We start from the raw sequence: 25,694 nt of genomic DNA, 5'->3' as shown, positions 1-25,694 counted from the left end.
AGAATGTGTGGTGAGCTTTGAAATTAAAAATATGACAATGACCCCATTCTGTTGCACACCTAAAGACCTGTTTGCAGGAAGAATGGAACAAAATAACACCTGAAACACTTCATCACCTGGTGTCTTCAGTCCCTAAACATCTGAAGTGTTGTGAGAGAAATGGCAGTGTTATACAGCGGTAAATGCTTTACAGTCCCAACTGTTTTGGAAATGTGTTGCAAGACTCAAAATTGAAATAAGTGTTTATTTCGGGGGGAATCCCATATAAAATTCATGAGATAAAACATCAGACAATGTGTTGAACTGTTTTCAGTGCAGTACAGGTCAAAGATTATTTCCAAATCATTGTTTACAGTTTTAATTTCAGTTTCAACATACCATCCCAACTTTTTCTGATTTGAGGTTGTAGACATCATTAAATAAAAATCTTTAACAAAGTTTGTACGTGGGCGGCACGGTGGTGTAGTGGTTAGCGCTGTCGCCTCACAGCAAGAAGGGCCGGGTTCGAGCCCCATGGCCGGCGAGGGCCTTTCTGTGCGGAGTTTGCATGTTCTCCCCGTATCCGTGTGGGTTTCCTCCGGGTGCTCCGGTTTCCCCCACAGTCCAAAGACATGCAGGTTAGGTTAACTGGTGACTCTAAATTGACCGTAGGTGTGAATGTGAGTATGAATGGTTGTCTGTGTCTATGTGTCAGCCCTGTGATGACCTGGCGACTTGTCCAGGGTGTACCCCGCCTCTCGCCCATAGTCAGCTGGGATAGGCTCCAGCTTGCCTGCGACCCTGTAGAACAGGATAAAGCGGCTAGAGATAATGAGATGAGATGAGAAGTTTGTACGTAAAAATTAGGGTGCTTAAGACTTTTGCAGTACTGTATAATATGTCTGTAAAACTCTCACATCTCATTGGTCAGAAGGCGTTTTTTTTTTTTGGGGGGGGGCTCATGGCTCAGACAGCTGTTGCAGCTGTGACATGAATGATAGATTTATATTCCATCCATCCATTCATTATCCGTAACTGCTTATCCTGTACAGGGTTGCGGGCAAGCTGGAGCCTATCCCAGCTGACTATGGGCGAGAGACGGGGTACACCCTGGACAAGTTGTCAGGTCATCACAGGGTTGACACACAGAGACGGGGAGAACATGCAAACTCCACACAAAAAGGCCCTCGTCAGTCATTGGGCTTGAACCCGGACCTTCTTGCTGTGAGGCGACAGTGCTAACCACTACACCACCATGCTGCCCTTAAATTTATATTTTTGCATTAAAATAGTAACACAGGTGGAACGGGGGTGTAGTGGTTAGCACTGTCGCTTCACAGTAAGAAGGTTCTGGGTTCGAGTCCAGTGGCCAATGGGGGCCTTTCTGTGTGGGATGGTCAGTTTCTGATTTAACTGAACATATAGCTGCATGGATATTGAAAATGATATGTAAATATTCTACTTTATGCCTTTTAAATATACACCTGGCTTTTGAGAAGTTTTAAGCAAAAAAAAAAAATCTAAATTTTATTGAACCAACTTCATTAACGTCACCCCCTCTTATCGGAGCATAAGTTCTATTCCAGCATGTTTGAAGCTCATCTGTATTCAGTGATGCTTTCCTCTGTTATAACCTCTCCCAAACCCCATCAACTGCTCCTAATTGAGTCCTCCAGGTACCTGTGTAGTGTCACTATAGAGCTTCACCCTCAGAGTGATGCCAACCCTCCTGGGTGCCCAGAACGAGACAGGGCACTGAGTGTGTGCTGTCCCTGGGCCACCTGCAACTCGTACTCAGGACTTGCTTACCCAGGCGTGTGTGTGTGTGTGTGTGTCTGTGATAGACAGAGCCATGGTGGTGTTTGCGGATGGGAGCTGGGAGGTTTTATGGAGCAGTAGGGCTGGATGGTGGCACAGATGGGTCCTCATTTCCACCCGGCTGTTAGAGTAAAAGTCCTCCGGTGGAACCAAGCACAAATCCTGCTTTATGAGAAACAGTAAACTGACTTAGCCCATGTGTCGGGCTTTATGTTTCAGATAGATGACTCCGATTAAGTGATTAAGTCTACTAAAGTTTAAATAAGAGCGTTGCTGTATGGTAGTTTGCTTTTGTTTTGAATTAGACAAACTTGTGTTAATCTAGAGTTTCGATTTAAGCACAAAATTTATATATATAATGTAATGATAAATGCCATTCCATCTTATCAGATGGGGAAAAAAAAAGAAAAAAAAAGTTGTCTGGGCGTGCAAAATTGCAGGCGACATCTTCAGCCGGTGAAACAGGCGGTTTATGTTGGCTGTTAGCTGGAGTGATTTTACAGCGAGCTTTGGGCCATCATTAAAGGCCAGAACAGGAAGAATCACTGTTCCAGCACAGTCTGTCCGTACCGTCATGTCCCGTCTTCATACATATTTCCTCTTTACAGCAAAACGACACACATTTGCCGGGTTCCTTTTGGCAGTTCTGCCTTCGAGCCAAATTAAAGCAGTGAACAGGTCCAGCGATGCAACACATGCACGTCGTTCCCCAAGTTTACTGTGGGTGCACGCCGTTAAAAATAACAGCACTTTATGTTTGCTGTGTTTTCTTGCGAAATAAAAATGTGCCACTTTGAAATGGTATTTAATGTCTTGCCATTGCAAGGCATCTGGCCTTTTGTATCACTTAGTGTTTACAGCTGAGTGTTTATAGGCCTCAAGTCAGGTGGTGCTTAGAGGCTTTTCTCTCTCAGACACACGATGCATTGTAATGGAGTGTGTGTGTGTGTGTGTGTGTGTGTGTGTGTGTGTGTGTGAGAGAGATGTGAGAGAGACAGATAGATTTGGAGAAAATGTCATGTCTAATTTATCATATACAGAGGAGACAGAAGTTCTTATGCATGGTTATGGTGAAGTTCTGCTTGTGTTGGGATGATGAAAGAGACGTGCCATTTTATTGCTAGTCTGCATCAGACTCCTGAACACACACATGCACGCGCACACACACACACACACACACACACACAGACATCCCAGTGCAAATATATTGATGTCCATGTTCATTAGGGCTGATGTGTCTTGATCAGAGCTGGAGCTTGAACAGCTGGGGGACAAGATGCCAAGCCTGAGATTTACCTGTGTGTGTGTGTGTGTGTGTGTGTGTGTGTGTGTGTGTGTGTGTGTGTGTGCAGTATTGAGCAGAACCTGTGTGAACTGCAGACTAAGATTGGAGAGGCCTTGGCTGGTGAGAAGGTCCCCAGTCCTACAGAATGCCTAAAATGGTTCCATCAGAGTAACATGAGTTCACTGAAACCTGTCTCTACTGATCACCAGGAGCTTCTGGACTTCCTCAAAGCACTGGTAATGTATCATATACATGTTTTCATACTGATCTACTATACCACAGAAATACCATAATATTTAAGTTATTCCACAAAATCGAGTCGTACAGGGGTGGCACGGTGGTGTAGTGGTTAGCGCTGTCACCTCACAGCAAGAATGTCCGGGTTCGAGCCCCGTGGCCGGCGAGGGCCTTTCTGTGTGGAGTTTGCATGTTCTCCCCGTATCCGTGTGGGTTTCCTCCGGGTGCTCCGGTTTCCCCCACAGTCCAAAGACATGCAGGTTAGGTTAACTGGTGACTCTAAATTGACCGTAGGTGTGAATGTGAGTGTGAATGGTTGTCTGTGTCTATGTGTCAGCCCTGTGATGACCTGGCGACTTGTCCAGGGTGTACCCCGCCTTTTGCCCGTAGTCAGCTGGGATAGGCTCCAGCTTGCCCGCGACCCTGTAGAACAGGATAAAGCGGCTAGAGATAATGAGATGAATGAGATCGAGTCGTACATGAGCTGATAGCTGATGAGGCACGTAGCACCGAGTTGGCTATAAGCCATGTATGACGAGATCGAGCTGATAGTAGTCAAGTTGCCAATCAGAGCATGTGATTGCTCATATCCAGTCGATGTGGATACAATAAAAGCATTTAGTCTGTGTAATTTCAAATGTAAGGAGGATGACATCTGAAAACGCTTTATTGAAGGCCCTGGTCACACTACAGCTCACGATGGGTTTGCGAGTACTTGGCGACGAAAAATTGGTAGCATCTCCACCAATTGTGTGACACACAGTGAATGTTCTCTGAGCTTTGCGAGTTGTTTTATGTTGTGTCTCCGCCTCGTGAGTGGCCAAAAACATCACAAAAATTTCAATACATGCATCAAAATTTGGTGGTGATGTTTTCGCCGGCAAACTAAGCAGCGAATACTCGCAGATGGGTTTGGGAATACTTCAGGGAACCTTTGTCAAGCCTCTTGAGATGTACTTTCTCGAAACTGTATCCCCGATTCTCACGAGGGCTTCATCGACACAGCCGCAAGGCAGAGCGTAATCTTCACCAAGACTCGGAAAAGTTTATTAACATTATGGTATCCTTTGCCAAGGTTTATAATTGGTTGGGCGAAGGGGTCATGAATATTTGGCAAATGTTTGGCGATGCATTCGTGATCGTTGCTGATTGTTGAAATCTATTACTGGGTTTCACGTGACGTCTGCCTCATTAGTTATTCAGTACTTTCAGCTGGTGGTCTACCAAAGCTCAGTTGACAAAGCGTTTGTACGGAGAAGGTGCATTGCTGGCATGAAAAACGCCTCACGCTTGCATTGTTTTAGGTTGTTCGAATCGATCAAACCATGAAACTGATAAAAGTTTCTTCAGGGTTCCCCGTGAACTAATAAAAAAGGGTGAACGAACACAGGATTTCACAAAAAGACGTCGAGAAAGGTGGCTTTTGAGCCTCTCCGTGAAATTGAAGGGAGTCGAGTCAAAGCATGCTTGAGTTTGCAGTGATCACTTGGTGAAAGGTTTGTATTTCCCTCTCGGTGATGTCCTTAGTGTTTTCCAAGTACTTTTCTTGCTATGTGTCGTTATTTTACGGTACTTTTTTTTTTTAGTCACGAAGCACTAAAGTCCCCAGCTGTTTCTTTGTTTCCTCCTCACAAAGTCCATATGCATGAAGGTCGCGACAAAATTCTTCCCCAGCCGTACAGTTACAATGCGCCGTGATCACATCTCCATCTTGTTTAACTAAGATCCAGGTCTTTAAAGGGGTTTCTGATGATCTTTGTGAATGATTTACCTGAGGGATAAGAGCCAACACAAGCGAGAATCAAGCGAACTGTTGTTTGTTTACACTTCAACTTGCAGCGCTTTGTTGTAAAGACGTGAACGAAAAGCTAAAAAAAAAAGTACTTACATGGGCAGAAACAATAAAGGATTCATTGGGCAGCGACTTGATAGCAAGGTCCTTTACTCAGCCACATACAAACAAGTTGTAATCCTCCATACTCTTCCACGCTTTCATCTGTTTTGCGGTGTAGAAGGACGTCTGCAACACCAGATAGTTCGAGATGTCAGAGAACTCGACTGAAGAGTCGTTTTCGAGATCGTATGACAAATCCTTCTTTCCCAGACTGTAGGGGTCGATTCCATTGCGCATAGCAATCTTCTGAATAGATCTAAAGCCAGCAGTGGCTTCTAGATTACGAGCGTACTCTGATAAGTTATCGCTAGTTGTTTGCACTACGGTAGCCGTTTAGACCACCAGCTATTTCACTTCCGGTAAAACCGCTAAGAAAAGTCATGTTACTGAAACCCAGCAATAGAGCAAGACATGAGTGATCATTCTCCTGCCAGATGCCGATACGTACAAATCCTTCAAGCATGCCTCCTAGGGAAAATGCCAGGTCTCCTCAAAAGAAAAGGGCCAAGTGTTCACCTGTCGTGTGACCACAACTTTTAGCTCACCTGTACGAAGTACACGTCACCATACATTGCGATCAAAATGCCTCATTTTCATCAATAACCCATTGCAAAGCATCGTGAGCTGTAGTGGGAGTGTAGCCAAACAATAAATCATGCTACATTTTAAATGGTTATTTGTAGCTAACATCCTTCAAATAAAAGCAGAATTTGGCTTGAAAATATATTAAATTAAAATTTGACACCTGTATTTGAGTGAGAGGAGAAAAATTGAGGCTGTTGTGAGTGAGTTAATTGAGGAGTTGCTAGTCCATGTATTATGTGTCTCTGTCTAGCGTGTGGACATCGTGAGCAAATCCTGCACTTCCTGTATCAATCAGTCAGTTCTCAAAATCCCAAGAACACTTACTGATTTATAGATTTGTTACCTCCTTTTTAGTTTTATACTTGTGTGTTTCCTCATTGCCCTGCGATACATTAGGGACCTGCCCACGGTGTACCCTGCCAAAGTCAGCTGGAATTGGCTCCAGCGTCCCCACAACCCTGATGGATAAGTGGTGTGTGTGTGTGTGTGTGTGTGTGTGTAATATACACACAGACACACACACAGTGGTGCTTGAAAGTTTGTGAACCCTTTAGAATTTTCTATATTTCTGCATAAATATGACCTAAAACATCATCAGATTTTCACACAAGTCCTAAAAGTAGATAAAGAGACCCCAGTTAAACAAATGAGACAAAAATACTATACTTGGTCATTTATTTATTGAGGAAAATGATCCAATATTACATATCTGTGAGTGGCAAAAGTATGTGAACCTTTGCTTTCAGTGTCTGGTGTGACCCCCTTGTGCAGCAATAACTGCAACTAAACATTTCCGGTAACTGTTGATCAGTCCTGCACACCGGCTTGGAGGAATTTTAGCCCATTCCTCCGTACAGAACAGCTTCAACTCTGGGGTGTTGGTGGGTTTCCTCACGTGAACTGCTCGCTTCAGGTCCTTCCACAACATTTCAATTGGATTAAGGTCAGGACTTTGACTTGGCCATTCCAAAACATTAACTTTATTCTTCTTTAACCATTCTTTGGTAGAACGACTTGTGTGCTTAGGGTCGTTGTCTTGCTGCATGAACCACCTTCTCTTGAGATTCAGTTCATGGACAGATGTCCTGACATTTTCCTTTAGAATTCGCTGGTATAATTCAGAATTCATTGTTCCATCAATGATGGCAAGCCGTCCTGGCCCAGATGCAGCAAAACAGGCCCAAACCATGATACTACCACCACCATGTTTCACAGATGGGATAAGGTTCTTATGCTGGAATGCAGTGTTTTCCTTTCTCCAAACATAACGCTTCTCATTTCAACCAAAAAGTTCTATTTTGGTCTCATCTGTCCGCAAAACATTTTTCCAATAGCCTTCTGGCTTGTCCACGTGATCTTTAGCAAACTGCAGACAAGCACCAATGTTCAAAATAATTAGTTTTTCTTTTGTTTCAGACATGTAAAAGCTTTTTTACCTTTACCTGACATGTTTCGACGGTGTAACTTCCGTCTTCATCAGAGGGTCACCCTCTGATGAAGACGGAAGTTACACCGTCGAAACATGTCAGGTAAAGGTAAAAAAGCTTTTACACGTCTGAAACAAAAGAAAAACTAATTATTTTGATTTAAGAAGAAGACATAATGAACGTAATATATTTATTAAACGAAAGTTATGGGTGACCCTCTGATGAAGACGGAAGTTACACCGTCGAAACATGTCAGGTAAAGGTAAAAAAGCTTTTACATGTCTGAAACAAAAGAAAAACTAATTATTTTGATTTAAGAAGAAGACATAATGAACGTAATATATTTATAAGCACCAATGTTCTTTTTGTAGAGCAGTGGCTTTCTCCTTGCAACCCTGCCATGCACACCACTGTTGTTCAGTGTTCTCCTGATGGTGGACTCATGAACATTAACATTAGCCAATGTGAGAGAGGCCTTCAGTTGCTGAGAAGTTACCCTGGGGTCCTTTGTGACCTCGCCGACTATTACACGCCTTGCTCTTGGAGTGATCTTTGTTGGTTGACCACTCCTGGGGAGGGTAACAATGGTCTTGAATTTCTTCCATTTGTATACAATCTGTCTGACTGTGGATTGGTGGAGTCCAAACTCTTTAGAGATGGTTTTGTAACCTTTTCCAGCCTGATGAGCATCAAAAACGCTTTTTCTGAGGTCCTCAGAAATCTCCTTTGTTCGTGCCATGATACCGGTACACTTCCACAAACGTGTTGTGAAGATCAGACTTTGATAGATCCCTGTTCTTTAAATAAAACAGGGTGCCCACTTACACCTGATTGTCATCCCATTGATTGAAAACACCTGACTCTAATTTCACCTTCAAATTAACTGCTAATCCTAGAGGTTCACATACTTTTGCCACTTACAGATATGTAATATTGGATCATTTTCCTCAATAAATAAATGACATATCCCAGCTGACTAGGATAGGTAATTTATTTGTTGAGGAAAATGACCCTGTAGAACAGGATAAAGTGACTCAAGATAATGAGATGAGATGAGAAATAAATGACCAAGTATAATATTTTTGTCTCATTTGTTTAACTGGGTTCTCTTTATCTACGTTTAGGACTTGTGTGAAAATCTGATGTTTTAGGTCATATTTATGCAGAAATATAGAAAATTCAGAAGGGTTCACAAACTTTCAAACACCACCGTGTGTGTGTGTGTGTGTGTATATATATATATATATATATATATATATATATATATATATATATATATATAATGTGTGTGTGTGTGTGTAAAAATAGATGGATTGGTGGATGGATGTTTCTTCATTGCCTCCATACCTCATTCTTAATTCTTTTAATAGCAACACCTTCTGAAGACGGAGGAGGCTTACACAGAGGCAGTTCTCCAGCTGCTGCTGAACATCTCCTCTCAATGCGGCGTGGCCTTCCCCACTTCTGACTCCTTATCTGAACAGAGCCAGACTTTCATGGCTCCCTTTTGCTCTGTACACGATAACATCGCTCTGGAGGTCCAAGAAACCTGGGATGACGTCCGGCTCTTGCTGCGGCACCACCTGCTGGACAAGTTATCCATGGACGGCTCTGGAGTACCTGAAAAGGCAGTCGTCCTTGTGCACCAGCTCTGCTTCCTGTACACTGAAACAGAGGTCCTGGAGAAGTACCAGGCTCTCCGGAGCAAAACGGTTCTGGGACTTCTCAGGAACAAACAGACATGCTGTCCAGATGGAGGAAGTGGCTTTCAAAGGTTGGCTGTGGGCTTCCAGGCCGTCTGTCCTCCCTTCTGTGCCATGCTGTGTGAGGACATTCACGTCCTGAATGGCATAGTCGAGCCACATTGCATTCTGAGCTTTGTGAACCAGACCTACCTGTGGACGCTGGTGCAGGAGCTGGACCTGCTTATGGAGGTGGTGTTGAAGGATAATAGTGCACAAGGAGAGAAGGGGATGAGGAGCTCAAGCAAGAAGGCAGCAGTAGGTCAGTGGGTTTCCTGCCTCTTTCTTTCTATCAGTGTGATTTTGGCTATCATCTCATCTCAGTATCTCTAGCCGCTTTATCCTGTTCTACAGGGTCGCCAGTTAACCTAACCTGCATGTCTTTGGACTGTGGGGGGAAACCGGAGCACCCGGAGGAAATCCACGCGGACACGGGGAGAACATGCAAACTCCACACAGAAAGGCCCTCGCTGGCCACGGGGCTCGAACCCGGACCTTCTTGCTGTGAGGCGACAGCGCTAACCACTACACCACCGTGCCACCCTGATTTTGGCTATATTATGTGTTAACTAGTGCTGTGAGGTATTTGGGATGAAAACAGATCAGGCTCTTGTCTTTTTTTTTTTTTGTAACGTTTTATCTTGGGGGTGTAACACAATGCCATTTGTATCTATATCTGTTCAGCTCCAAATATTTGTATCTGTATTCGGACTTAAACCTGAAGTGAGAGTGCCCTAACCCAGAAGAGTTTTTAAGGTCTCTTCCACGCTGTCCATGGAAACATTGGAAGAAACCTAGAGGTAGAAACAGCAGCACTGTCGGCCTACAAAGCTGAATTCTGGGCAAAAATGTTGTATTTCTATTGCTGTTGGAGTTTCGAGATGTTTCGCTGCTGCACACACTGTGTGTCCTGTGTGTGAATGTTTTGCCTAGATAAAAAGCGTCCTGCATTTTACGATTCCGGAGATCGCCGAAGCAAGTGAGCAACAATATCACATGACCATCGTGGGGCGTGTCTGACCTACTTTTAAGCAAAATAAGTCGGCATGGGTAAATGTAGTGGACTCCGCTCTCCCTCCAGCGCAAAAGAAAAGCAAAGCCTGCCTAGTGAGTGCAACTGCAAGATAGAGCAAGGTTTGATGATGTGTCATTTTTCTGGACAGATAACTAAATCAGTCCAGCTAGCGCGTAGCTATCTTAGTCTTAGAATGTATGGGCTCGACTCCACGGTAGCGAGTATGGAGTTATACACCTACTGTTTTGATCTTACAATGAAAGAAACGGTAACACAAAAGCAGTAACAGAGAAAAGATATATCCGTCTTTTCACGGATCTATTCGTGAATATCAACAACAAATTGCATCCCTGCGACTCAGCGCTCTCCGAGGTCGATGCAGAGTCACGATGTTTTCTGCAATGCAGTTCCATAGTTAAAGCTCCTCGTGTTCAGCTGTTTCCGTAGGGCTGTACTGTTTACCTCAAGAGGTAGGATATTCGGTCCCAAAAATGGAGAAAAATGACCCTCAGCACATCAAAATGATCATGTCTCATCCACATGATATTGTTCTTGCGAGACAATGGAGAATGCCATGCACAATAAAAAAAAAAATTAGAAAATTTCAGATGACTTTGTAGTCAGGACCTTTAACTGAAACGTGACCAAGGGCCCCTTATGTTCAGGTTTTATTTGAACTTCTTCATATCTGACAACCAATCACTCCATCCATCCATCCATCCATCCATTATCTCTAGCCGCTTTATCCTGTCCTACAGGGTCGCAGGCAAGCTGAGGCCTATCCCAGCTGACTACGGGCGAAAGGCGGGGTACACCCTGGACAAGTCGCCAGGTCATCGCAAGGCTGACACATAGACACAGACAACCATTCACACTCACATTCACACCTACGGTCAATTTAGAGTCACCAGTTAACCTAACCTGCATGTCTTTGGACTGTGGAGGAAACCGGAGCACCCGGAGGAAACCCACGCGGACACGAGGAGAACATGCAAACTCCACACAGAAAGGCCGCTGGGCTCGAAACCAGGACCTTCTTGCTGTGAGGCGACAGTGCTAACCACTACACCACCGTGCCGCTCCAACTAATCACTCGTTCCCGAATACGTTCTCGCAAACGTACATTTTTCTGGCCCTGAAATGAACCCCGCCCCATCTAAGCAAACTGCGCGCAGTTCGACAAATTTGGTTGGATTATTTCAGTGGGATGTGAAAAACCTTGATTTCATTGCACTGAAGTTCTGTTTAAAAAAAAAAAATCCTGTTCCTTTAAATCCTTAAATCTTTTTAATATATACTGCGATCTTCACATTTTAAAGATAATATCCCCCCAGAACATTTTCTTTCTTTTAATGCATTCACTTTTACCACATCACTGGGACCATTTAATGGTCGGGCACTTCAGGTTCTACAGTCAGCCCGGCAATCCTTAAAATAAATCACCGGAGGCGGAGTAGCTACTAATGTGGACGCAGCGAGCATGTAATGCATGCGCACGACTGTGCCACTTTCCTCGGCTGTAGCCATTCGTGTCTGTACGCTGAATGTAAACGCTAGATTATGACACCTGCCTTCAGGCACTGTTTAATGACTACAATTGTTATTGTACTATTAGAGAATTTTAATGAGTGCTGTTCACAGTCATTTACCTACTTGCTGACTGGTGATCAAACCATTTGCAGGGATCCTTTAAAGGCACTACGAATTCACCTTCTGCATTAAGTAGCATGCTAACCACCATGCTAATCAAGCCACACCGGCAATCTTATTGAGAAACCAGACCTAAAAGTGCATTTTTTTTTCTTTTCCTCTCTTTGTTTGTTCAGCTCTTAAACCCTTTTGAACTTTGCAGTCTTTGTGTGCAAAGGTGTTGTTATTAAGCTTTTATTCATTCAGCACATTTTGCTGGCAGAAGCGTAGCTGGGAATGAGGCAGCGGCTCGGTAAGAGTCCCAGGGGAGAACGCTGCACTTCCTGCCATGCCGTGCTGTCAAGGCACTGAAGCATTTAACAGCTTTTCATGCGCTGAGATGGCAGCTTCTTTTAACCCCTGCATCTGAAAAGGAGAGACGGAGAGACGGATGTTGTTCCTTCCTTCTTTCTTCAGATGTGGACGGCCGAGACCTTTGTGCTCATCTTTTCTCCATTGCTTAACTGGTTGTCCCTCTTTCTTTGTGTCCTCTCACCTCCTTTTTCTTGCCTTATTCCTGGAAGTAATGGGGTGAAGACTGGACCTCAGAATCTGATGCACGGCTCGACTGATCTGGAACAATGGGGCACTTTAAAGCCATACCACCACACCTCAGTGCATTTGCAGAAGACATGGATGGGGGCAGGAGGGGCAACAGCAAGTGTGTGTGTGTGTGTGTGTGTGTGTGTACTGGTGTGTATACATAATCCTGCAGGTGAAAGGTTCTTTTTCTGTTGAATATCAAACTCAATATCTCTCCGTATAAGAAAATGTACTTTAACAGGTACATTATAATCAAATAACAAGTGCTTTGCGTAAGTATTCACCCCCTTGAACGTTCCACATTTCTGTAGTGTTACCACCTGGAATTGGGATTATAGGATATTAATAATAATAAGTTCAACTTATTTAGAACCTTTTGCACATCCAAGGTCGCTTTACAATTAGAGAAGAAAAAAAAAGTCCACCAAAACAGGTTCAGGATGGAATTCCAGTAGCCTAGCTGCCCACAGTCCCACCAAAAGGCGCATGAAGGTACAACCCCGATTCCAAAAAAAGTTGGGACAAAGTACAAATTGTAAATAAAAACGGAATGCAGTAATTTACAAATCTCAAAAACTGATATTGTATTCACAATAGAACATAGACAACATATCAAATGTCAAAAGTGAGACATTTTGAAATTTCATGAGAAATATTGGCTCATTTGAAATTTCATGACAGCAACACATCTCAAAGTTGGGACCGGGGCAATAAGAGGCTGGAACAGTTAAAGGTACAAAAAAGGAACAGCTGGAGGACCAAATTGCAACTCATTAGGTCAACTGGCAATAGGTCATTAACATGACTGGGTATAAAAAGAGCATCTTGGAGTGGCAGCGGCTCTCAGAAGTAAAGATGGGAAGAGGATCACCAATCCCCCTAATTCTGCGCCGACAAATAGTGGAGCAATATCAGAAAGGAGTTCGACAGTGTAAAATTGCAAAGAGTTTGAACATATCATCATCTACAGTGCATAATATCATCAAAAGATTCAGAGAATCTGGAAGAATCTCTGTGCGTAAGGGTCAAGGCCGGAAAACCATACTGGGTGTCCGTGATTTTCGGGCCCTTAGACGGCACTGCATCACATACAGGCATGCTTCTGTATTGGAAATCACAAAATGGGCTCAGGAATATTTCCAGAGCACATTATCTGTGAACACAATTCGCCGTTGCCAGCTAAAACTCTATAGTTCAAAGAAGAAGCCGTATCTAAACATGATCCAGAAGCGCAGACGTCTTCTCTGGGCCAAGGCTCATTTAAAATGGACTGTGGCAAAGTGGAAAACTGTTCTGTGGTCAGACGAATCAAAATTTGAAGTTCTTTATGGAAATCAGGGACGCCGTGTCATTTGGACTAAAGAGGAGAAGGATGACCCAAGTTGTTATCAGTGCTCAGTTCAGAAGCCTGCATCTCTGATGGTATGGGGTTGCATTAGTGCGTGTGGCATGGGCAGCTTACACATCTGGAAAGACACCATCAATGCTGAAAGGTATATCCAGGTTCTAGAGCAACATATGCTCCCATCCAGACGACGTCTCTTTCAGGGAAGACCTTGCATTTTCCAGCATGACAATGCCAAACCACATACTGCATCAATTACAGCATCATGGCTGCGTAGAAGAAGGGTCCGGGTACTGAACTGGCCAGCCTGCAGTCCAGATCTTTCACCCATAGAAAACATTTGGCGCATCATAAAACGGAAGATACGGCAAAAAAGACCTAAGACAGTTGAGCAACTAGAATCCTACATTAGACAAGAATGGGTTAACATTCCTATCCCTAAACTTGAGCAACTTGTCTCCTCAGTCCCCAGACGTTTACAGACTATTGTAAAGAGAAAAGGGGATGTCTCACAGTGGTAAACATGGCCTTGTCCCAACTTTTTTGAGATGTGTTGTCATGAAATTTAAAATCACCTCATTTTTCTCTTCAAATGATACATTTTCTCAGTTTAAACATTTGATATGTCATCTATGTTCTATTCTGAATAAAATATGGAATTTTGAAACTTCCACATCATTGCATTCCGTTTTTATTTACAATTTGTACTTTGTCCCAACTTTTTTGGAATCAGGGTTGTAATTGAAATGTTGTGGAAGGATCTGAAGCAAGCAGTTCATGTGAGGAAACCCACCAACATCCCAGAGTTGAAGCTGTTCTGTACGGAGGAATGGGCTAAAATTCCTCCAAGCCGGTGTGCAGGACTGATCAACAGTTATCGGAAACGTTTAGTTGCAGTTATTGCTGCACAAGGGGGTCACACCAGATACTGAAAGCAAAGGTTCACATACTTTTGCCACTCACAGATATGTAATATTGGATCATTTTCCTCAATAAATAAATGATCAAGTATAATTTTTTTGTCTCATTTGTTTAACTGGGTTCTCTTTATCTACTTTTAGGACTTGTGTGAAAATCTGATGATGTTTTAGGTCATATTTATGCAGAAATATAGAAAATTCTAAAGGGTTCACAAACTTTCAAGCACCACTGTAAATCGGACAATGCACTGAAATCCCCACAGTTGTGGTCTTGACTGGTCTTGAAGTAAAATCCACAGACTCTCTGTCCAAGACCGAGTAAAAATGCGGTTGATTCCAAGACGACACCAAGACCCTCAAAAAGCGGCCTTGAGACGGGTCTTGAGTACTACAATATTATCTGTGTGTTCACTGAATTTTAGTCGATGGCCACACTGGTGCCGTGTTTTTTCCAGTAATGTATTTTGTAAGTTACATTACATTAATGACATTTAGCATGACGTACACCATACCCAGAACAGCCTGGGGAGCAGTTGGGGTTTAGGTGCCTTGCTCAAGTGCACTTCAGCCATTCCTGCTGGTCCTGGGAATTGAACCAGCAACCTTTTGGTCCCAAAGCTGCTTCTCTAATCATTATGTCATGGTTTCTTCCAAGTTATTTATTTGTTTTTAATAACCAAACCCTGATTTTAAAAAAAAATCACTTCTTCAGAACTGTTTTTGACAGCTCCATGGTCTCCATGATGCCGTTTGTTTATATATATTCTCTAGCAAACTCGCCGTACTTCCAGGAATAGCCGTATTTATACTCAGATCGTACTTTTAACCCTAGCATGTGTTAAATCCAGGTTGCATTTATATCCTGTGAATTTCATTCGAATCACAATCCACTTGTCATGTCAGCACTTGGCCTGAAAGCACGCTACAAACATTTCTCTCTAATAGCCCCTCACGATGGTGCAGATTGCTTACGCTGCCGTAGTCTCTCACATGCCCCGTACAGTGTTTATTAATATTTAATAAAGTTACACTTCAGTAAATTGCATCAGTCTCACTTTCCAGATTTATACAATGTACTGTGATGGTGCATGCACTCATGCAATTATAGTGCATACATGTATATTTTTCCTCTTACACTCTGTCCTGTTTACTGTCCTCACAATTGATTATTTCGATCCTTTAAAGTGAGTGAGACTTGTTTTAATGAGAAGTGGGAAAATTCATGTCACACATGTGTCTTCCAGTGTGTGATAACAGGAGAGCCCTCAGGTTTTTTGTTTTTTTTGTTTTAATAAGGAAGGAGAAACCTTCAGTTTATTACAACATGCTACAGAGATCCAGTTGTTTGGTATCAAGTGTTTATCTAATGGGAACTAGGAGGAAGAGGAGATCAGAAGCTTGTCTGGTTTATACCGGTTGAGTCTGGAAAACATTTCTCATTTGAATTTTGCCAGGAATAATATTCAGCATCTTCGGTCCGGGTTCGAGCCCTGTGGCCGGCGAGGGCCTTTCTGTGTGGAGTTCGCATGTTCTCCCCGTGTCCGCGTGGGTTTCCTCCGGGTGCTCCGGTTTCCCCCACAGTCCAAAGACATGCAGGTTAGGTTAACTGGTGACTCTAAATTGACCGTAGGTGTGAATGTGAGTGTGAATGGTTGTCTGTGTCTATGTGTCAGCCCTGTGATGACCTGGCGACTTGTCCAGGGTGTACCCGCCTTTCGCCCGTAGTCAGCTGGGATAGGCTCCAGCTTGCCTGCGACCCTGTAGAACAGGATAAAGCGGCTACAGATAATGAGATGAGATGAGATAATATTCAGCATCTTTGGTTTTTTTCTTACTAGAGCGGCGGCTACAGTTATCGACACCTTAATGATCTTTTGGCCGTTGCAAAGACTTTCAATACATAAATTTGTGCATGAATAATTACTCAAACTTCCACTGGAAAAAAAATGAGTCGATTCCCGATTACTCAGCGTATCAGATCATGTGACACCGTTCCGCAAGTATTGACACCTTTTGTCGACAGTTTTCGAAACCGTTCCACAATTATCGACATTCAGATGATTATTTCTTTAAAAAAAAAAATAATAGTTGGAATGTGGTATTAATTTAACAAAACATAGTTTTTATTTAAAATTTGTTTTACATAGACTTATATTTAATACAAAATATATTTTATATAAATATCTGGATGTCGGTGTTTACGTAAATGAGGAAGTAATTCTAATGTTTGTAAACAAATGAACTGATAATGTTTAACCTGCGTCAGAAAATCTTTTTGTTCCACTTCCTACCCACTTTCTAAGTATTTTCGTAGATCACATTTTGTTGATCATTCGTTGCTGTTTGTATTAATTTCTAGTTTTGTTGTTTACCAATAAATATCAACAGGCAATTGACATCGTAACCACATGGAAATCCAGGTCAAAGGTCGCATGTCATTCCTCGAACCAAAATATAAAATGTCTACTGATATCGTAATATGTGGTAGATATTTACAACAAACTGCAAAAATAAATAAATAAATAAAAATCTGAATCAAATAGAAAAATCTGAATATTTCAAGCATGTCTTTTTTTTTTTTTTTATCTGCTAGGAATTTAATTCTGGTCTAATTCTATTTATTGCAATCGGATTCCAAATACTCTATAAACATTCCATTCTGTTACGGATCAGAAAAAAATGATTATAAATCGCAGCACTTTTATTTATTTCTTTTTTAAAGTACTTCATCTACTTCAACAATGTTACACAAAGATCGATCCATAACAGTTGTAAATGTCCCTTAATTCCACAGGGTGTCGATAATGGTGGACGCGGGTGAAAGTGATCACTATTATCGACACCTCACGTGACTTCTCAAACGCGCGTTTAGATACAAAATGCCGACTGTCAAATGAAAGAGTAAGAAACAAGACAAGAATATCATGAAATATCAGTGAATTTGATCAGTAAAAACATTTCCATGATCTTTCCACCGTGCTTACCTGCGATGATAACGTCCGGGTTTTCCTCAGATTGCTGATCGTGCTAAAAAATTCAATCTCAGGTAACGAGTTGCGTCATCAGACGACAAGATCAAAGGGCGAGGGCGGGTCTTCCGGTTGATAAATTAACCAATAATAACTGCTGTAACTGAAACTCACCTTTTGTAAAATTGTTTTTTATTGGTAAATCTGAAAAGGTGTTGATAATTATGGACTGTCGATAATTGTAGCCTCTGCTCTAGTAGGATTGGAATAAAAGTTGATTCACCACTGCATTCAGGGCTTAAGAGAAGAAAAAGTTTTAAGATTGTATTTCTGGAAAATTGAGGTGGAAACTGTCACTTGTACTCCTCCTGTCACTCCTTCATGTCATGGTGAGGTTGAGGCATCAGATATTACACCACAGGAAAGCTGGCAGCCCCTGCTGTGGTCCAGGTGGACTGCGCTTCTGGCAATGCAAGGACTGAGGGCCGCATGAATAAACATTTCCACGATCACATTAAGATCCAGAGGAAAAAGTAAACTCGATATGAGAGTGTACATCAGTTCTGCACCAATTTCACACCAGTGTGTATACGCATCATTCCTGTATTTTGCTAATGAAGTGACGATCAGGTTATGGAGCATCGATTTCACTCAGTTGTTTCAAATATGTCAGGTTGAGTCTCACAACATGCGTTCCCTGTGATGCACAAATACTCCTGACGTCGTCAAGAAAGCACAATTTATTCATTCTGAGAAATAGTTATGATAGGGATGGTCACACAAACACACAGTGCCTTGCAAAAGTATTCATCCCCCTTGGTGTTTGTCCTGTTTTGTTGCATTACAAGATGGAATTAAAATGGATTTTTGGAGGGTTAGCACCATTTGATTTACACAACATGCCTACCACTTTAAAGGTGCACATTTTTTTTTTTTTTTTTATTGTGAAGATGAAAAAACAGAAATCTGGAGTGTGCATAAGTATTCACCCCCTTTCATATAAAACCCCTAAATAAGAGCTGGTCCAACCAATTTACTTCATAAGTCACATAATTAGTTGATTAAGATCCACCTGCGTGCAATCAAAGTGTCACATGATCTGTCACATGATGTCTGTATAAATCAACCTGTTCTGGAAGGACCCTGACTCTGCAACACTACTAAGCAAGCAACATGAAAACCAAGGAGCCTCCAAACAGGTCAGAGACAAAGTTGTGGAGAAGTATAGATCAGAGTTGGGTTATAAACAATATCCCACGGAGCACCATTAAATCCATTATAGCAAAATGGAAAGAATATGGCGCCACTACAAACCCGACAAGAGAAGGCCGCCCACCAAAACTGACAGACCGGGCAAGGAGGGCATTAATCAGAGATGCAACAAAGACACCAAAGATAACACTGAAGGAGCTGCAGAGATCCACAGTGGAGATGGGAGTATCTGTCCATAGGACCACTTTGAGCCGTACACTCCACAGAGTGGGGCTTTATGGAAGAGTGGCCAGAAAAAAGCCATTGCTTAAAAAAAATCATGTTTGGAGTTTGCCCAACAGTATGTGGCAGACTCCCCAAACACATGGAAGACTACTCTCTGGTCAAATGAGACAAAAATTGACCTTTTTGGCCATCATGGGAAATGCCATGTGTGGCGCAAACCCAACACCCTGAGAACGCCATTCCTACAGTGAAGCATGGTGGTGGCAGCATCATGCTGTGGGGATATTTTTGATCTGCAGGGACAGGAAAGCTGGTCAGGACTGAAGGAAAGATGGATGGCACTAAATGCAGGGCAATTCTGGAGGAAAACCTGTTTAAGTCAGCTAGAGGTTTGAGACTGGGATGAAGGTTCATGGTCTCGCAGGACACTGACCCTAAACATACTGCTAAAGCTACACTGGAGTGGTTTAAAGGGAAACATTTAAATGTATTTGAATGGTCTAATCAAAGCCCAGATCTCAATCCAATTTAGAATCTGTGGCATAACTTGAAGATTGCTGTACACCAACACAACCCATCTAACTTGGAGCAGTTTTGCCTTGAGGAATGGGCAAAAATCCTAGTGGCTAGATGTGCTAAGCTAATAAAGACATACCCCAAGAGACTTGCAGCAAAAGGTGGCTCTACAAAGTATTGACTTGGGGGTGGTGAATACTTACGCACACTCCAAATTTCTGTTTTTTCATCTTAATTATTGTTTGCGTCACAATAAAAAAATAATGTGCACCTTTAAAGTGGTCGGCATGTTGTGTAAATCAAATGCTGCTAACCTTCCAAAAATCCATTTTAATTCCAGCTTGTAATGCAACAAAACAGGACAAACACCAAGGGGGATGAATACTTTTGCAAGGCAGTGTGTGTGTTATATCACTGTGAGATGTATATCATCACCCTGAATTAGTTTATTTTGCAATAACAGCTTGTGCTTTCTCTTGTGCTACAGCAATTTGGCAAATCTGACGCTCACATTTCTTATTAATTAAATAATCATATCATACATTTTAACCATTTAGAGTTACAGTTAATACAAATACCCAGCCATTGGGCCAGTCCCAAGCCCGGATAGATTGGGGAGGGTTGCATCAGGAATGGCATCAGGTGTAAAAACCTATGCCAGATCAAATATGTGGATCATGATCTGCTGTGGCGACCCCTCACAGGAGCAGCTGAAAGAGGAAGAAAAGAGTTATAGTTTATGATGTGAAGCATCCACAGACCAAATTACTTCCTGTTATCACTTGTGTTATAGCAGCTATAAATTATCATTCCCTCACCAGCCTCTTTTCTTTTCTTTCTCTTGAAATTAATAAGGCAAAAGAAACACAGCTTGTCATGTTGCTGAGAAACTGCAAAGTTGGAAAATTCAAAAGGAACAGCTTTACCTCGACCTGTTCTAAAGAGCCGACACTTCCAGAATTAAAGCAAGACGGCCTTTTGATTTCATAAAATTGGTGAAATTTAGTTCCGTCTGAAATTCGGTCATTGTGATATATGTTTATTTCTGTAATATCTCACAAAATATCAGGCCATTCTGTGGCTGGGAAGTGATTTAATTTGAGGGGATTAAAGCAAATAATGGCATGAAATCGCTCACTTTGCGCAGTCAAGCAGGCAGAGGAAGTCCGTGTGCGCATGCGCAGGTTTATCTTAGGCGTCTTCCTCTTCTTCTTTTTGGTTTTATCGCAGCTGGCATCCACAGTATTGCATTACTGCCATCTACAGGTTTCCCTCTGGCTGTGCACTGACAGTTCCATCATTGTGTCGCTAAACGAACAGCTGATCACACCGAGGTGCTCGCTCACTGCCGATATTTATTAGTTTGGTCCTGCGTTTCCTTTCCTTCATATATACTGTAACATAATGTCTTTTCTTCTCGCTTTCCGTTACTGTAGTCGGTCTTTCACGTTTCATTCATGTCCCCTATTTTTCTCTCCTGTTTCAGATTTGTATCCCACAATGCTTTGCGCAAACAGGGAAAGTTCACCACGTGATGCATGATGTAGTATCTTCAATTGGGTCATGGTGAAGCAGGAAAAAATAGCGGAGAATTTAGGGCCACGTGGCCTTAAATTTATTAACTGTTCTATTTAAAAATAAAAAAAATTAAAAAAATAAAATAAAATTGGAAGTCTGTGATTCGAATTCAGTAGCTTTTGGTCCACTAAGCAAAAATAACTGGGTGTCGGGGAAAATTATTTTTATGACCTCCACTTGAAAAATCTGAAAGGCCGTCTACCTTTAATGTCTCCTTACAGAAAACTTCACTATATCAAAATTTACATGATTGCAAGTTGTTACTATTGACATAACAGATTAGAGCGCCTGCTGCTGGCACGGCTGTCAAAGCCATGCTGCTTTGCAAATATCCACCATCCAGCGGTTGATTATTTTCCCTATAAGAGCACACCCCATCATGATTCATTCCATACTTAATTACATTAAATTACAGGTATTTAACAGACGCTCATCCAAGTCAAGTCAACTTTATTGTCAAATATGCTATACATGCTTGACATACAGCACAGATGAAATTTCAGTCCTCTCTGACCCACGGTGCAAACAGGCAATGCAAAAAATAAAAATAGAACAATTGAAAAAACAAGCAAACAATATAAACAGTATAAACACTAGATAAGAACTAGACACAGACTAAACACTCAAACAATATAAACAGTATAAACACTAGATAAGAAATAGACACAGACTAAACACTCAGACAATATAAAAAGTATAAACACTAGATAAGAACTAGACATAGACTAAACACTCAAACAATATAAACAGTATAAACACTAGATAAGAACTACACACAGACTAAACACTCAAACAATATAAACAGTATAAACACTAGATAAAGACTAGACAAAGACTAAACACTCAGACAATATAAACAGTATAAACACTAGATAAGAACTAGATAAAGACTAAACACTCAGACAATATAAACAGTATAAACACTAGATAAGAACTAGACATAGACTAAACACTCAAACAATATAAACAGTATAAACACTAGATAAAGACTAGACAAAGACTAAACACTCAGACAATATAAACAGTATAAACACTAAAGACTAGACAAAGACTAAACACTCAGACAATATAAACAGTATAAACACTAGATAAGAACTAGATAAAGACTAAACACTCAAACAATATAAACAGTATAAACACTAGATAAGAACTAGACATAGACTAAACACTCAAACAATATAAACAGTATAAACACTAGATAAAGACTAGACAAAGACTAAACACTCAGACAATATAAACAGTATAAACACTAAAGACTAGACAAAGACTAAACACTCAGACAATATAAACAGTATAAACACTAGATAAGAACTAGATAAAGACTAAACACTCAGACAATATAAACAGTATAAACACTAGATAAGAACTACACACAGACTAAACACTCAAACAATATAAACAGTATAAACACTAGATAAAGACTAGACAAAGACTAAACACTCAGACAATATAAACAGTATAAACACTAGATAAGAACTAGATAAAGACTAAACACTCAGACAATATAAACAGTATAAACACTAGATAAGAACTACACACAGACTAAACACTCAATCAATATAAACAGTATAAACACTAGATAAAGACTAGACAAAGACTAAACACTCAGACAATATAAACAGTATAAACACTAGATAAGAACTAGATAAAGACTAAACACTCAAACAATATAAACCGTATAAACACTAGATAAGAACTAGACATAGACTAAACACTCAGACAATATAAACAGTATAAACACTAGATAAGAACTAGACATAGACTAAACACTCAAACAATATAAACAGTATAAACACTAGATAAGAACTACACACAGACTAAACACTCAGACAATATAAACAGTATAAACACTAGATAAGAACTAGACATAGACTAAACACTCAAACAATATAAACAGTATAAACACTAGATAAGAACTAGACATAGACTAAACACTCAAACAATATAAACAGTATAAACACTAGATAAGAACTACACACAGACTAAACACTCAGACAATATAAACAGTATAAACACTAGATAAGAACTAGACATAGACTAAACACTCAGACAATATAAACAGTATAAACACTAGATAAGAACTACACACAGACTAAACACTCAAACAATATAAACAGTATAAACACTAGATAAGAACTAGACATAGACTAAACACTCAGACAATATAAACAGTATAAACACTAGATAAGAACTAGACAAAGACTAAACACTCAAACAATATAAACAGTATAAACACTAGATAAGAACTAGACATAGACTAAACACTCAGACAATATAAACAGTATAAACACTAGATAAGAACTAGACAAAGACTAAACACTCAAACAATATAAACAGTATAAACACTAGATAAGAACTAGACATAGACTAAACACTCAGACAATATAAACAGTATAAACACTCTAGATAAGAACTAGATGTAGACTAAACACTCAAACAATATAAACCGTATAAACACTAGATAAGAACTAGACAAAGACTAAACACTCAAACAATATAAACAGTATAAACACTAGATAAGAACTAGACATAGACTAAACACTCGGACAATATAAACAGTATAAACACTCTAGATAAGAACTAGACGTAGACTAAACACTCAAACAATATAAACAGTATAAACACTAGATAAGAACTAGACATAGACTAAACACTCAAACAATATAAACAGTATAAACACTAGATAAGAACTAGACATAGACTAAACACTCAGACAATATAAACAGTATAAACACTAGATAAGAACTAGACAAAGACTAAACACTCAAACAATATAAACAGTATAAACACTAGATAAGAACTAGACATAGACTAAACACTCAGACAATATAAACAGTATAAACACTAGATAAGAACTAGACAAAGACTAAACACTCGGACAATATAAACAGTATAAACACTCTAGATAAGAACTAGATGTAGACTAAACACTCATATACACACATATATACACACACACACATGCAAATTGGTGCAAATAAACAGTCAAGGGCACTTGAGGTATAGCAGGTAAACATGAAATAAGCAGTATAAACAAACTAGCACCTGTTAAGATGAGGTAGTGCGGAATAGTGCAAATGAGCGAGGTAAAGTGAGATGTGCGGCCCCTGAGTTCAGTGTGTTAATGAACGATGAGATATATGTATGTATGTATGTGTGTGTGTGTGTGTGTGTGTCGGGGGGGAACTGTGAGGATGACATGTCAGATGCTGAATGGGGGGCAGGGGTGTGTGCGGGCAGAATCTGTGGCAGGGGGCAGAGGGGGGAGGAGGGGCAGAACAGGGAGGGAGTTGAGCCTCCTAACCGCCTGGTGAAAGAAACTGTTCTTGAGCCTGTTGGTTTTGGCCCGGAGACTCCGCAGTCTCCTCCCCGACGGCAGCAGGCTGAAGAGGCTGTGAGATGGGTGGGTGGGGTCACCTGCAATCCTGATGGCTTTGCGGGTGAGGCGGGAGTTATAAATATCCATTAGAGAAGGGAGAGAGGCACCAATGATCCTCTCAGCTGCTTTCACGATGCGCTGCAGAGTCTTGCAGCAGGACACGGTGCAGGCGCCGTACCACACGGTGATGCAGCTGGTCAGGATGTTCTCGATGGTGCCTCTGTTGAAAGTGTGCATGATGGGGGCCGGGGCTCTTGCTCTCCTCAGTTTGCGGAGGAAGTACAGACGCTGTTGGGCTTTTTTGGCCAGTGATGCGGTGTTGTTGCTCCAGGACAGGTCTTCAGAGATGTGCACACCCAGAAACTTGGTGCTGCTCACCCTCTCCACTGCAGCACCAGTGCGATGTATAAAATACCTAGAGCAGCCTGGGGGTGAGATGGTTCAAGGGTACTTCAGCTATTCCTGCTAGTCCAGGGAATCGGCCCGGCAACCTTTTGATCCCAGAGCTGCTTCTCTCACCATGAGGCGGCGTCTTAATTCTAGTTTATCTATATGACATAATGCTGTATGTTTCTGTGTGGACTATAACAGCTTTAGCGCAAATGTACACATCTCATCTCATTATCTGTAGCCGCTTTATCCTGTTCTACAGGGTCGCAGGCAAGCTGGAGCCCATCCCAGCTGACCACGGGCGAAAGGCGGGGCACACCCCGGACAAGTCGCCAGGTCATCACAGGGCTGACACATAGAGACAAACAACCATTCACACTCACATTCACACCTACGGTCAATTTAGAGTCATCAGTTAACCTAACCTGCATGTCTTTGGACTGTGGGGGAAACCGGAGCACCCGGAGGAAACCCACGTGGACACAGGGAGAACATGCAAACTCCACACAGAAAGGCCCTCGCCGGCCACGGGGCTCGAACCCGGACTTTCTTGCTGTGAGTTGACAGCGCTAACCACTACACCACCGTGCCGCCCAAATGTACACATGACAAGTAATTCAACCTCAACCATTAGGGATTGTGTAAAAGGTCCACTTAAGGCTCAGGGCCCTAAAATCAGGGTTTGACCTCCACAACAACAACAATAACAACAGCATTGCCCAAAGGGCACACGCTGAACCCACAGCTCTGAGTGTGTGTGTGCGCACACACGTACTTCCTCTCAGTTTTCCATGCCACTAGAGCCGTGTTTCTGTGCAAAAGGGGCAGGGTAGGAAAAGGCAGAACCAGCTTTGATATGGAAGCTGCCAGATTCCCCTGGTGCCACTGTTAACATCTGCATCTGCGTGGATCTTTGCCTCCGACATGCTGAGCAGGCTTTGTTGTC

General features: G+C 41.6%; 1 protein-coding gene across 5 annotated transcripts in view; it reads left to right on the top strand.

Moving 5' to 3' along the window:
* Positions 1-25,694, top strand: part of kiaa0825 (KIAA0825 ortholog) — a 297,880-nt gene that overhangs the window by 35,619 nt on the left and 236,567 nt on the right. For all 5 annotated transcript variants that reach the window (XM_060906939.1, XM_060906943.1, XM_060906940.1 and 2 more), the window contains 2 exons: positions 3,150-3,318; positions 8,596-9,229. In XM_060906939.1, the coding sequence (XP_060762922.1) occupies positions 3,150-3,318; positions 8,596-9,229 (803 nt within the window). The remainder of the gene's footprint in view (positions 1-3,149; positions 3,319-8,595; positions 9,230-25,694) is intronic.

The sequence above is a fragment of the Neoarius graeffei genome, chromosome 24, assembly GCF_027579695.1.
Source record: "Neoarius graeffei isolate fNeoGra1 chromosome 24, fNeoGra1.pri, whole genome shotgun sequence".
Lineage (NCBI taxonomy): Eukaryota > Metazoa > Chordata > Actinopteri > Siluriformes > Ariidae > Neoarius > Neoarius graeffei.
This window is presented reverse-complemented; position numbering and strand designations above follow the sequence as displayed.